This window comes from Plectropomus leopardus, chromosome 5 (genome assembly GCF_026936395.1).
Source record: "Plectropomus leopardus strain MGB_pleo_1.0 chromosome 5, ASM2693639v1, whole genome shotgun sequence".
NCBI lineage: Eukaryota > Metazoa > Chordata > Actinopteri > Perciformes > Serranidae > Plectropomus > Plectropomus leopardus.
Genome location: NC_142180.1, coordinates 26,414,830 through 26,428,634, shown reverse-complemented (window position 1 = coordinate 26,428,634; position 13,805 = coordinate 26,414,830). Strand labels below are relative to the sequence as shown.

Below are 13,805 nucleotides of genomic sequence, written 5' to 3'. Positions count from 1 at the left end.
CGGTAGGAACAATAACTAAATCACAATAAACTGCATCAACCGTCTCCCCCCCGTACAAACACGCATTCATTTAAACAAAAAGGGTTAAAAAACAATGGACAAAACGATTAAACTCCAGGGATCTGGTGACACCTACCTTATTGAATAAGCCAATGAGGAGGAGATAAGTTCTAATTGCGCACATCAGCATGTTTATTAAACTGGAGGGAAGAGCATCAGCGAGCCTGATCGATAGCATCCTCTCAGTGAGGAGCAGTCATCAGCATCCCATGCGTCTCCCTCTCTCGCTCTCTGATTGGCACCCGATCGCTCCCACCGCTCTGCAGGATTCAGGAGCACCAATGAAGGCTGCGTCCGTGTTTCTGTGGGAGGATAAGATCTGAATCAGTTTCTGAACTTGGATGTGAAGTTTGAAAACTGCTGCATGCGCGTGTGATAATAGGCTGCTTGGCACGCGGCATACCCACTCTGCAAAACTGCATGTAAAGAAAAAGTGAAACAGGTCGTTCAGCATTGGTGTTATCCAAGTTTCGGTGCAGTGCGTGCGTTATCACACTGATCAAATCGTATCAGCCATGGCTCAAAACATGCATGATCAAGAGACTGAATACAACCACAGTGGCAATTAATCCAACATTACTCCAATTCAGACTTTGTGCCTATATATACAGTTCTTTTTGGACTTTTATGAAATTATAGGCTGCTGCGTTTTTTTTTTAACGTAACCAGTGCGCTCAGGGCTCGGTAAGACTGCAGCTTTCATTATTGTATGTTGTAACATATTTGTTTTCCATCCCCCTGAGATCTACTGAGACTCACAGGACAACTCTGATCGCATAACAGCAGGAGAATTTTGACATATTTTAGGTTAAAGATCTGATATATTTCCAAACATTCCTCCTCGAAAACATGAATAAATACGTGTGAAGAATTTAATTCAGAAATCACACACTGAGGGGAATTTGTTCAACATTTGCTGCTGTTTTACTTAAACTGCCAACATTATTTCAACATGCATAATTCCTTGAGTTATTCTTTGGATCATGGTTCACTACGTGTGACTAACTGCAGGAAAATAATGAGAAAAGCGCCCAAAATCTCCGGAATTATGGATTTAATTTTAACTTAACTTTTACTTATGATGTATTTGCTGGAAATAAATAAAATTAAAGCAAATATAACTATCTACCAACTCGCAACTGCATTGATAATTGCGCGTTAAATTGCTTTGTCCCATGATAAACCCAGTATTAAGTGCTGCTGCAGTTCAGCTCAAACAGCAGCGTATTTGTGTGGGAAATGTTATTCTACAGCGCCACCGAGTGGCTTCACCGTGGGAGGAAAATCCTGACTCGGGTCAGAGTTGACACTGTCAGTAACAACATACATGGTTGTTATTGTTATGATTATTATGCAGACACATGGCGGGAGGAACAAACTGTCGATTGAAAATGTAGACATGTTATGTAATATATGTGGCGGGGTGTGTTCTTTCAATACAATGAAAGGCTCGGCTGTAAAAACGCGGAAATGCAGGACGGGAACATGAATACATGCATGAACGGGAATAACATGGATCTGATGCTGCCTTTGCGTGCTGTTGGAAATATGGACACATGTGGAAGAGCATGGAGAGTTGCTGAGATGTGCCCTTTGACAGGATAAATGGAGCACTCAGTCCTGGTTGAGGCAGTGCATATATTATGTGTTATTTTAGGCATTTCAAGCAAGAATCCGTTCCTTCACTGTAACTTTGTTATGCTGTTTAATTATCATTGTATACGTTTATGAACCATGTGCATCATATCTCATTCATTTTACTTGTCCTTATAACACAGTAAGATACTTCTGACCACATTTTTTTTTTACACAAAATGCCAAAATCTGAGTTTTGTTAAATCTAAACTTGGGAATCATCACTACTTTAGCACTCTTGCATCTTACGATCTGGTTGGTTAATCTGAGTTTATAAGAAACAGCCAGTCAAGAAAAAGTGATGGTGAAGAGACAAAGCCAGATCAAGTAAAATACCTGCATGGAATACAAGCAATAGACCACTGTTAACCCTTTGAAACCTGAACAAATTGGCTTGGTTTCTTGCAAAAAAAAAAGGAAGAAGGGGTTGAGAAATTTATAAGAAGAAATTACCCAAGAATTGGCAAAAAAGAAAAGAAAAGAAAAAAGAGTACAAGAAAATTACTTGAAAATTATCAAAAGGGGAAAGTGAAAAAACAAACAAACAAGGAAATGACCTTTAAATGTGCTTAACAATAAATATTCTGTAACATAATTTTTAAATATATATAATTATTATTATTACTAATATAGGTTTAACATTTTCCCTAGCTTTTTAAAAATAATGTTCTTTATCTACTTATTTCCTGCAATTTGCAGGACATAGCGTGTCAAGTTGCTCATTGCCTTTCCACCATGTTTTCGAAAGAAATCAAACCCATTCACTTAGAGCTCTAAATACCTTAGAAGGGCATCTGAGCACAGCACAAGAACATTTATGTCGGTCCATGTTTCAAAGGGGTAAACTGTTTTTGTATCTGTGTGGAAAATAGATAACATTGTGACTGCCAAATATATGGCTGTAGTTTAAGTACAGAATATAAACTTTTCCAAAAGCCTAAAAGACTCCACATTAAAGCCAAAAAGTGAAAGAATTGTTGGGATGAGTTTCTTTCCCTCCAATTACCATATTTATGGCAAAAAGTAACTTGGACAATTAAGGGCAAATTATCAGGACAAATGAGTCTTGGACCTCTATTGATTCATCTAACTCCTCGCTGTGCTCTGAATGTAAAAAATCTTGATAAAGCACAGTGCGCACATTTAAATATACATCATGTTATAACCCAAATGTGGCCTGGGGCAATTATCTGCTATAGCAAGGAAAAGTAGTAATGAGATGGATTAGTTAGAGAAATCAATCATTTAGATCACTTAAAAACTGTTATAGTCTGTGTCCATTACAGATTAACTTCTAATACATAAACACACACACACACACACACACACACACACACACACACACACACACACACACACACACACACACACTGTTGGGAACTGACTGACTCTCACTGATGGCCAGCTGGTTACTGTTATTTTGTAAGATATTAGATTTAATTAAAAAAATAAACAATGTTGACAGAAACCTGAGAAACCTCTGGCGTCTGAGGAATCTCACCTCGTCAAGAAGAGTAAACAAACAAGCAAACAAAATCAATACGCGAACATGAAGTACGCAAAAATCAACCAAAAACAAACTTATAAAACAAGTTATTGTTGTCTGAGGAAAAAATACATGGCTGGGGATGAACAGCAGGTGGAGCAGGTGTGCCAGACCAAAAAAATATTACAACATTTGCTTTACATATTCACAGTCACTGGACACACACGCATCATATTTGTGGGACCAAACATTTCACGTAACGTTAGCTAGCTACCCAAATAGTCGGATGATGGTAAAGACAAAACCATAACATTTTAATTACACTTACTTTTAGCATGTGGCGAGAAAGTGGACTGAAGTCGGAGACCCATGTCACTCTGTGTCTATTTAATGTGTATTTATATTAAGAAGCGACGTAGCTGTTCAGCTAATATGCTAACTAGCCACGCTAGCTAGATAGCTAGCGCCATATGCTAATGCTGACTCCCTAACACTCAGCTCGCGTCTGTGTAAATTATATCGGGTGAAGTCTCATAGCTAAGATAACAAAAGTGTCTGTTATCAGCTTGTTTTCTAGTCTCTCTGCCTCCCGATAATATAAATCTCTTGTCGCCTTGATTTACGACCATTAGCTAGTGTTTTGGCTGGTAAACTAGGGCTCTTTCCGCAGTCAACAGAGTGACAGACACCAAAAACTGACTCATGGGAAATGTTCCTGTATTGTGTGTTACCTGCTCAAAAAATCCACTTTGTTAATAAAAATAGGTTTAAACTGTGCAGGCAGCGCCTGCAGACCAGTATTGGTATTTAAAAATAGTAGACAACTCAGCTCTCCAGTACAGTGTAATTGTGTATTCATATTATTATAATTTATTTTACATATATTTTGCGTATTATCTATCATTTTCGCTGTTTTTGCTCATTTCTGTGGACTGTTCATCTTTTGGTTGTTTGGGGTTTTTTGTTTGTTTGTTTTTGTTTAGTTTTACTGTTGATAAATATGTTTATGTGCTGTTTTCTGCCACTTTGTTCTATAAACATGAAAACAATTAAAATCTTTTGGTCATAAAAAAAAAAGAAAGACACAGGGCATGGTCACATGAGCGAAATAAACACCTGTTTCACATTCACTTCAATTAAATGTGAGCAAAAAGACTAATAAAAACCTTTGCTCCTGGTACCAACGCACATTCACATCGCATGGGCGAAGTGGCAACCATGGTAACCTCATGGGTAGACCTGGATTGCTGCCATTGTTTAATATTGGCCGTGAAAATACAAATTGCTCCACACAGGCCCACAATTAGAAATTACTGACAGGAGGACAAATTTTTCCAAATCGGGCCCCCTCATCACATCCACTCCAGCACCATCAGTGGATTATAAACCATTGCATGGGCTCCCCAGGGCCTTGGGCCCAGGGTCATCTGTGCCCTTTGACCCCCCCCCCCGGCAGCAGACTTGCTTCACATGAGAGATGTGTGGCAGAAAGTCAGGAGACAGGTATGAAATGTAACAAGAAGGAAAATTCACCAATAAATTCATATTTTGCCATATATAACTTTTTTGGTATATTTTAAATTTGGCTATTTAATGTCAAACATTTGTGTGTTCACAAAAATATGACTTTTCCCCCAGGTTTTATTCAGAAACACTACCAGACTCTTGTATTGTCATATGCCAGGGGCGTTTGTACAATTTAAAGACATTGGAGCCATAGTTTCTGGGGGATCCTTCCCTGTTTTTGTATTTGGGTTGTTGTTTTTTTTTAACAGTCTCTATTTGTGTATTTCAAAATTTTCTGGCACATAATGCATTATTTTTTTCATTTAGATTTATTTATTTATTTTCATGTTTTAATTTTTTTCCTTTCCAGATTAGTTACAATTTGTGATGAATAATATTGGTAGTTGTTAGTAATTCGTACTGACCACAAAATACTTTGCAGACTCTCTGATGTTCTGTAATCCCTCATGAGCTCTCAGACCTGCTGCTGGGTTTTTAAATACACACAACGAGGCTATATGCACAAGAAAATAAGGAGTGGAGCTTCTGTTAACTAGGCTGCAAAATTGTGGAATACCCTTCCAAAAAGTTTAAGACAAGCTCAGTGAACATTTGTAAACGGCAGCTGAAAACCTTTTTTTTTTGGTCTGGCTTTTGATTAAGGCAGTTATTGTAATTATTATATATTATTTTATATTTTGTTCATCATCAACTGTCTTTTAATTAGCTAATCTTGTTGTCTTTTTGCTTTTGTGTTGCATTTTTATTGTGAAGCAATTTTAACTGTGTCCCTTGTAGAGTGCTACATAAATTTCATCTATTATTATTATCATTATTATTATTATTATTATTATTATTATTATTATTATTATTATTATTATTATTATTATTAAAACTTTAAAACAATGGAAAAATAGTTAAATGTATATATGTTAACAGTGGTGGGATGTAACTAAATATAATCATCCAAGAAAAAGTATGAGTGACAGATTATTAGATCTGGGGCTTTTTTATTATTAGGCTAACTCTAAAGTTTAATCATTATTATTATTATTATTAATTTTAAAAAAAATGTATCAAGACGGAAAAATAGTTAAATGTACCTATTTATGTTAACAGTGTTGAAATGTTACTAAATATAATAATTCAAGAACAAGTATGAGTGACAGATTATGAAATCTTTTTTTTATTATTAGGCGTTTTTTTATTTAAATAATTATAGTGTCAGAAAACCCTTTCTGACAGAAATATATTAATTTAAATCCAAACCATGATCTTTTTCCTAAACCTGACCAAGAAAAGAAAGCAAACTCCTCCCAACAGCTTGACTAGTCTGTTTTTCTGTAAATTTAATGCCAACTTGTTTCCTATGCCACAGGACTCCCGTGTCTCTGCAGTATATGGCATGGCCACTCCCACTTCCTCGGACAAAACGTCCTAAAGACAGACACTGAATTACCATCGTTGCCAACAATGCCGGGAGGTTTTGCAAAATGCAAACTTTAACATTAATGTGCGGATAACTTAATTCGTGTTTCGTTTTCCACCAAACTAGTCTTCGCTCCGTGTGCTCTAGAAAGTACGAGCCCTCACAGAGGCCTTGAAGGCAGCTGTTATCAAACGTGAGGGAGTGGGCGGTAACCGACATGTTTTAACAATCAGATGGCAGCAGGCGCCGTGAAAACGGGAGTCCGCCAGCAAGGAGCGAGCATGTCTCTCCACAGATTGATGGTCTATTTGTCGTCAGCATGCTTGTTTTGCTACATGATAGGAATCACCCTCATGATCTGGGTTATGCATTTTATTTCACCAAGTCTCACCAAGAAGCTAGTCCTCAAAATGGGTGAAAAGAGCACCATGACTCAGAACCCCAACTTTAAATATGAAGATTGGGGTCTCACGTTTGGATCTATGAATTTCATAAAAGTCGCCTCTCACCACATGTGGTTGTCTCTCGGACAAGAGGCGTTTGTGGGGGGAGAAGCTCCGGACACACCTGTAGTCACCATGGAGGGGAAGAAAACAAGTATCTGCAAGTACTTGAAAGGTGGGTTTTTGAGATTCAAGCTTTAGTTATGATCTGGGTGTATATCTCTGTCACCCCGCATCTTAATTTCGCTGTGTGTTTTCTCTGCAGACAACAGACCGCTGGTGCTGAGTTTCGGAAGTTGCACCTGACCCCCGTTTATGTACAAACTTGAGGAGTTCAAGCAACTCGTCAAGGACTTCAGCGATGTAGCTGACTTTCTGGTGATCTACATCGCAGAGGCACATTCAACAGGTGAGAGAAAGTAGTGCCATGTGATGTTTTTACGAGCATTTAATGAGCTGATGGAGGAGAACGTGTACTTGCACGATTTATAGGGATGAGGAAAAGCAAGAAAGCAATCAAATTTGAGAACAGACGAGAATAATCTCTTAACCCTTTGATATCTGAGAAAATTGTTCTTTTTAAAACATGGGGAAAGGACAATGGATAGCCTAACAATAGATGGTCTAAAAAAAAAAAAGTAAGAAATTAATAAATACAATTACCTGAAAATAAACAGAAACAAAAAATAAAAACAAGAAAATGTTGAAAAATCTTAATATACATTTTTAAATTCTTTCTGTAACCAGGGGGGTTTCCACGGATCCTTAAAAAACTTTAAAGGCTTTAATTGGTAATAAAATGTCTTAAATTAATTTTTCAAAAGTTTTAAAATACTTAGGATGTGGGATTTTATTAATCTTTTTTTCCACTTTACATTGTAATTAGATAAAAAATAATAATTAACTGAATGCTTCACGTGTCAATAAATACATAACAAATTTTCCCTTTACCCTAACTAGTTGATGGTGCTTTTCTTTTTCTTTTTAAATTTTGTAGTTTTAAATATTGGACTTAAATTTCATCCAGAGTGTTAAAAGTCTTAAATCCCACTCTCCTTAGGATGTAGGGACCCTGGTAAAATGATTTAAATATATAATAAAGAGGATTATATAATTTTCTGTACATTCCTTCCATTTTTTATGTTATCTAATAAGCTCTTGAGCTAATTTTTTTTTTGATCATTTCAATGTCACCTTTGACTATTGTTTTGAAGTTCACAGGAAATTTGTTGCCAAGTTGCTCCTTATGTTTTTTTTCCTCATCTTTTTTGACGACATCAAATCAGTTTTCTCAGGTTTCAGAGGTTTGAATGTTCAGGAAGGGTGTCTGAATGCAGCACAAGAAAACTGATGTCAATCCAGGTGTTTACGGGTTAGGTTTTTAGAATGGATGTGTTCCTCGAAAGCACTCTCATGACCCTCAAATACACAGAATAATCAATATTTGTCAATGGCCTTAACCAAAATACATCTTGATTAAAAACTCCTTACACTGGAGGGATTTTAAACGCAGCACTTTAGGGTTTTTAATAATTGCATGCTAATACAATGATGAATTAATACAAAAGCGAATATTGAGTCTTAAAATTTACCAAAAAAACAAAATACTCATTACGCAAAAGTCTGAGATGTAGCTTAGTGGTCAGGCAGTAACCAAAATCTGGGATACAGTCACCTCGATAAATCGTTTATTTTTGTTTGAGGCTGTAATTCACTTATGCAACGTCCATAAATCCGAATTTATTACGTGTTCCATAACTTTGATGTTCTGCTGCGTTCAGTGTCACTCCAGTGAAGTCACAATCTTTATCTCTGTGTCAGATGGCTGGGCCTTTACCAACAACATTGATATCAACCAGCACCAGAACCTGGAGGACAGGCTGTCTGCAGCACAGATCTTGCTTCAAAAGGAGCCCCTGTGTCCGGTTGTTGTGGACGAAATGAATGATGTCTCTACCATAAAGTATGGCGCTCTGCCTGAGAGGCTCTACGTGCTTCAGGCTGGGAAAGTTGTCTACAAGGTGAGATCTGTGCACCCAGACATATTCATGTGCTTTTATTTATGTGATGGAAATTTCTCACACTTTGCACTCAATGCTCCTTTCGTGCAGTCGCGTGATAGAAAGTAATACCAGCGGTGTGGGTGTAAAGGTCCCAACGCTATCTGCAATCACGCCATCGCATGAGGAGGGGCAATGAAAGAAACAGACAAAACACTTGAATTCTTGGCACGGCGCCAGGCTCATGTTTGTCATGCCAGCAGTGGAGAATTACACGTATTACATGGCGCAGACACGTCTCTGATGTCTTAAGTTCTTTCTGATTCTAAATGAAAACATTATTTAGTTACGGTCATTAACATTCCTCGCTTTGTGTTTTCTAAAGGGGGGCGTTGGGCCTTGGTCTTACGATCCGATGGAGGTGCGTTCTTTTCTGGAGAAGATGAAATAAGAAGGTTGTTTTTCCAAGTCATATTTTTGCCATGTGACTTGGTCGTTATGTGGAGGAGGGCTCTGTTTTGCAGCAGGGGGTGGGGGTGTCAACACCGTAACAAACATGTAATACTGATATAACACAATACCATCCTAGTTTTTTTTTTTTGTTTTAATCAAGACTCAGTTCATCTTCATGTAGTTCTGTAGCTGCTCTCTGGCATCCCTTACATCAACCATTGCATAAGTAGAAATATTATAAGCCCTCCAAACTTGCACTAATATTGCTTCAAGGCTCTCCTGTGCTCCGAAAACACTGAAAACTGTCAATCTCTGAGCTCGCCTCTCGGTGTTTCTTAATGGCGGCTGCAGATTAAACCGTTTGGCCTCTGTAGCCAGAAAAAGTGAGACCCGGAGAGAAAGCCCAGTCACGAGTTTGTGTTTGAGGTATCACATCACATACAGGAGATGTCACCTAATATGTTGTCTTAATTCCAGAAGACTTTAAGTCAATGAACGCACTTGTTTTCCACTTCTTTTGCAGGTTCAGTTATTTAGTCAGCATTGTAAAGTGTATTAACTACACTATAAATGCTCCAGGGTGATTTCACCGCAGGCTGCTTTTTATATGATGATTACAGTGTAAACCAAACCTCTGGTAACTGTACTCTGATGAAGGATTCCCTGAAAGTTAGCCTTCTCTGAATCATTCAGGAGCATTTATGATGAAATCATCTTCTTACAGAGTCTGCATTTCCTTTGAATGTTCTTATGTCATAATAGAAATTGTTTCTTTTGCATTAATAAAGAATAACCTGGTAAAGCTGCGGCATCAAGTTATGACTGAAAGTCTGTCAAAGGTCATTCATCATTTTTGTTTGTTTTGTCATGACACTGGTTACCAAACGCTCATTTGATAGTTTCGTCTTCTTCTGCAAGCCAGTACAGCTGAATGGATGTGAAAAAGTTAGTGTTTTTACTCAAAAGAACATGAAGATCCAAGTTATTGCCCTCGTGGTGAATTACTCAAATGAAAAGCATCAGAACCGTGAGTAAGCCATTGTTTGCAATACATGTCGCTTCTCACTGTGACTCATCCTCTTCCTCCCCGCGACCCATTCAGACAAAATAAGATTGTCTGCAAAGCTCCAGAGGTTTTCCTTTCTACATCATGTTTCGGTGGAGAAAATGGCTGTGGGGCTTTAATGTTGACGCACACAGCAGTGTGACACCACATGACAATCTGTCTGTTGTTTGCTGTCTAGTCTGGAAGTGATAAATGGTAAACGTACTGTACTGTATGTATGTGGGCCATGCCAAGTTCAACAAATCCGGCGCACACACATACACATGAGACGCGGTGTGTGGCATTCAGACCCTGATGCGAGTTAATACCTAACTGTCTAATCTTTGCACATCCATTGACTTTGGCTTCCAGTGCGTCTGGAACTATATAAAATGTCAGTCTTACTACACAACTATGGACCCCTCTTGTTTTAATTTGTCTATAGCGTTATATAATACTAAAAAATAGTCAAACATGAGCGTCATGGTATTTTACGGTCTAAATTTTATTGACGTCTATGTAATTAGTGGAAGAGCAACTATTCTGATAATGGAAAATTAAAAAAAAAAAAATCAAATTAATTAATTTCCCTCAAGACAAGAATAATTAGACTCCCAATATTTAACAATATTTTCATAATTACTTAAATTGGCTTTTTTATAGCTGTTGCCTCTTCTTTTCCACATGACACTAAACTAATAACTCGTTCATATTTTTGGGTACATTTTGTTCTCCTGTAATATATTTAAAAAAAAACAGCAGCATCAGTGTTGGCCATGACTTTACTGATGAGTGTTAAAGTGAACCCAGTAAACCCTGCTGAAAAAAAGGGAAGTAATATGAATATACAAAGCACGAAAGGAACCTAAAAACCCAAAGCAAATACGCAATAGGATCATTGCTTCAGGTTACAAGCCTACTACGAGAATATGGTAGCAAACAAAGCTGTTTTGTGTTGTTCCAGCTTTCATAACCTTAGCTGTGTGGCTCTAAAGTTGGAGAACAGGTTTGGCTTCTGCCCAGCCAGGCCACATCCTGTGGAGAACAGCCAGCAGCCGCTCAGCCTCGCTTCCTATTGTTAGACAGGAACCAGAACGCTGTCAGATCAGCCCGGCCACAAACTTTAGCAAAGATTCACGTCCCAATCTTTACGTAAAAGCCAGCTTGTACTGTGCGTTTGGTTGTTTTTAAGGAGTGGAAACATTGTGTCTAGGCCAGAGGTCTCTGTAAAACAGGAGGTCCTGTAAAGCCCACCAGAGGGCAATGTGAAGCCATTTTTACTCCAACAGGAAAGCAACAGCCGTGAAAAACATGAGAATGTTCTTCTCTTTAGCTGCCAGACTTTGCAGTGACCCATCTGGCTGAGTTTGTATCATCTTCAAAATCAGTTAGCCTTCAAAAAACATATTAACTTCCTTTGATGCAAAAATCTTGATTGAGATATTATCTCGACCAACCAAATTCTATGAAGGCAACAGATGCATCATCTCAGAAAAATGAGGGACCTTGCATAGCAAAAGAAAGCTTTTTTAAGGGGTTTAAAGATGACAAAGGTTGCACAAAGGCCTTTTTTTTATATAAAAAACATTAGATTTTGAGCATGAAGTGTTCGTCTTGACTCTAGGAAGACAGATATTGTGATTATAACTCTAGACTAAAGGTTCATCTACTTGGCAGCTCCCAACCTTTCAGCTGTATCCCACAGCTCTGTCCAGCAGGTGGAGATGAATAGATCTTGACTACACAAAACACTGACAGCTTCTAAATTAATCCCGCTCCAGATCTTCTGTAACCACACAGTCGCACCATGAGATTTTGCTTAGTTGGACTGGAAAGAAAGACACAACCTGGCAACCCGGCAACCCACTCAGCTAGGTGTTAGTGGGTTGTTGGGTGACTCACCACTCTCACTTGTGCCTAAGACTGCTGCCCAGGTGTAAAATTGTAGAGGTAATAATTCTCATACAGTAATATGTCTTTCCTTTATGGTGGTGAGGTTTTTCATCTCTTTACAGCTCTCATTTGAGTAATTTGTACTTTGAGATAGATATTCTTATTAAACAAACTTTTGCGAGAGTTCGTAGATAAATGCAGATAGAAAAACCCTTTCAGCAAGCTGAGCAGCTCAGATTTTGAAAATTGTAAATCCAGCTTTCATACATAAAATGGATGTCAGGAAGTATTAAAGTCGCCTTACCGAGAAAACACTCTGGCTGTCCTGTACCTTGAAGGTCCCTGACTTAACCGGACCTCAGTCTTATGCCGTGGATGCAATTCATGCATCCAAACAACAAAACTGTAGTTAAGTCTTTAGTTTGCTTTCTCATGCTGGCAATATTACACACTTTATGTCCTTGTGTAGAAACAGAGGCCTAAGAATTTTTGGTGTTTTTAGGTGCCGCATTGTCTATAAGTTATCCCTCCTACGCCTGCAGATAGATTGATTGATTGATTGATTGATTGATTGATTTACACCTAAAGGGGCTTACTGTCAATGTACAGTGAGGAAAGTCCTATAAAGGAGATGCATAGTTATAGTAAATAGGCACATTAAAGGAAATTGTTTACGGTAAATGTTCCACCCTCATTACATTCAGTCAGTGGTGGAAAGAAACTGAGTCATTTACTCAAGTACTGCACTTAAGTACAATTTTGAGGTACTTGCGTATTTCTACTCTATGCTACTTTAGATTTCTTCTCCACTAGACCATCTTGGAGGCACACATTGTACTTTTTATTCCACTACATTTGACGTCTTAGGTAAATAATTATGTTGTAAATTTAGATTATTAATACAAAACATGAATCAACAAATAAATTATGATATATTATTAAAGGTTAAGCTGCACAACAGAATATAAAATAACTTAGCTCCACCTTTGCAGTAATGTACACATACATGAATCAGTCATTAGAATCCAATAATATAACAGGTTTACATGTATAATTCTGAAATGGGTCATTCTGCATAATGAGTACTTCATTTTATCTTTTTTTTTTTCCTTTTTTCTGTACAATTTTGTGCGCAGGACTTTTAATTGTAACAGCTGTTTTACACTGATGTATTGCTACTTTTACTAAAGTAAAAGATCTGATAAATTCTTCCACTACTGCAAGTTTCAGATGTGTATTGTGGTGTGAGGAATTTCACCCACGTGAGACGTCATTAAAAAAAAAGTCTAAGAGGTAAAACCATGCAATGATTCACAAAAAAACTGCCATAAAAGATTTGAGGAAAAAATACATGGTCATATAGATGAATTTAGCCCATTTTCATGTGTTTTGTTGGAAAACCACTTGAATAAACATCCTGAATACTGTGTTCCTTGTCCTTTTTTTTGTGTTGCAGCAGGTCAGCCTAACCTGCAGTGTTTCTCTACGTCAACGTTTCCCTCACTTAAGTATTTTTCAACCTGGACTCTATTTCACCATGTTTTCATGAATGTGTGACTTATGTAAGCAACTATTTTTGGGCTGCAGTAGCGCAAAACCTTCAATCTGACCAGATAGGGTAATTGTGCATTGTCACTTTAAGTCCATTAAGAGTGGGTTTTTTTTGGGTTCAGATTTTTATAGTGTCTGAAGTGTCTCTTTACCTTTGGCTTGATCTGGTCTGTTTGTTATTGTGTCCAAGCTTGCTCAAGAAGAAGTCTCGTTCTGAAATCTCACGAGACAGGAACACCAGCGGTCTCCTGATCTTTGCAGTTTTGCTGGTTCACCCTCGGCTGCCTGTTGTCCCTCTCTCTCT

The 13,805-nt window shown here is 37.8% G+C and overlaps 2 protein-coding genes across 2 annotated transcripts in view; one reads left to right on the top strand and one right to left on the bottom strand.

The window, feature by feature from the left end:
* Positions 1-4,031, bottom strand: part of glis1b (GLIS family zinc finger 1b) — a 132,003-nt gene extending 127,972 nt beyond the window's left edge. Inside the window, exons 1-2 of the mRNA XM_088077843.1 lie at positions 3,510-4,031; positions 137-362 (exon numbers count right to left, since the gene is read on the bottom strand). The gene's annotated coding sequence lies outside the window, so the exon portion shown is untranslated. The remainder of the gene's footprint in view (positions 1-136; positions 363-3,509) is intronic.
* Positions 4,032-6,326: 2,295 nt separating this feature from the next.
* On the top strand, positions 6,327-9,827 carry dio1 (iodothyronine deiodinase 1). The gene is made up of 4 exons (XM_042483976.2): positions 6,327-6,734; positions 6,825-6,968; positions 8,381-8,580; positions 8,945-9,827. Exons 1-4 carry the CDS (start codon positions 6,350-6,352, stop codon positions 9,008-9,010), a joined length of 795 nt encoding a protein of 264 aa, XP_042339910.1. The 5' UTR covers positions 6,327-6,349; the 3' UTR covers positions 9,011-9,827.
* The last annotated feature ends 3,978 nt before the right edge of the window (positions 9,828-13,805 follow it).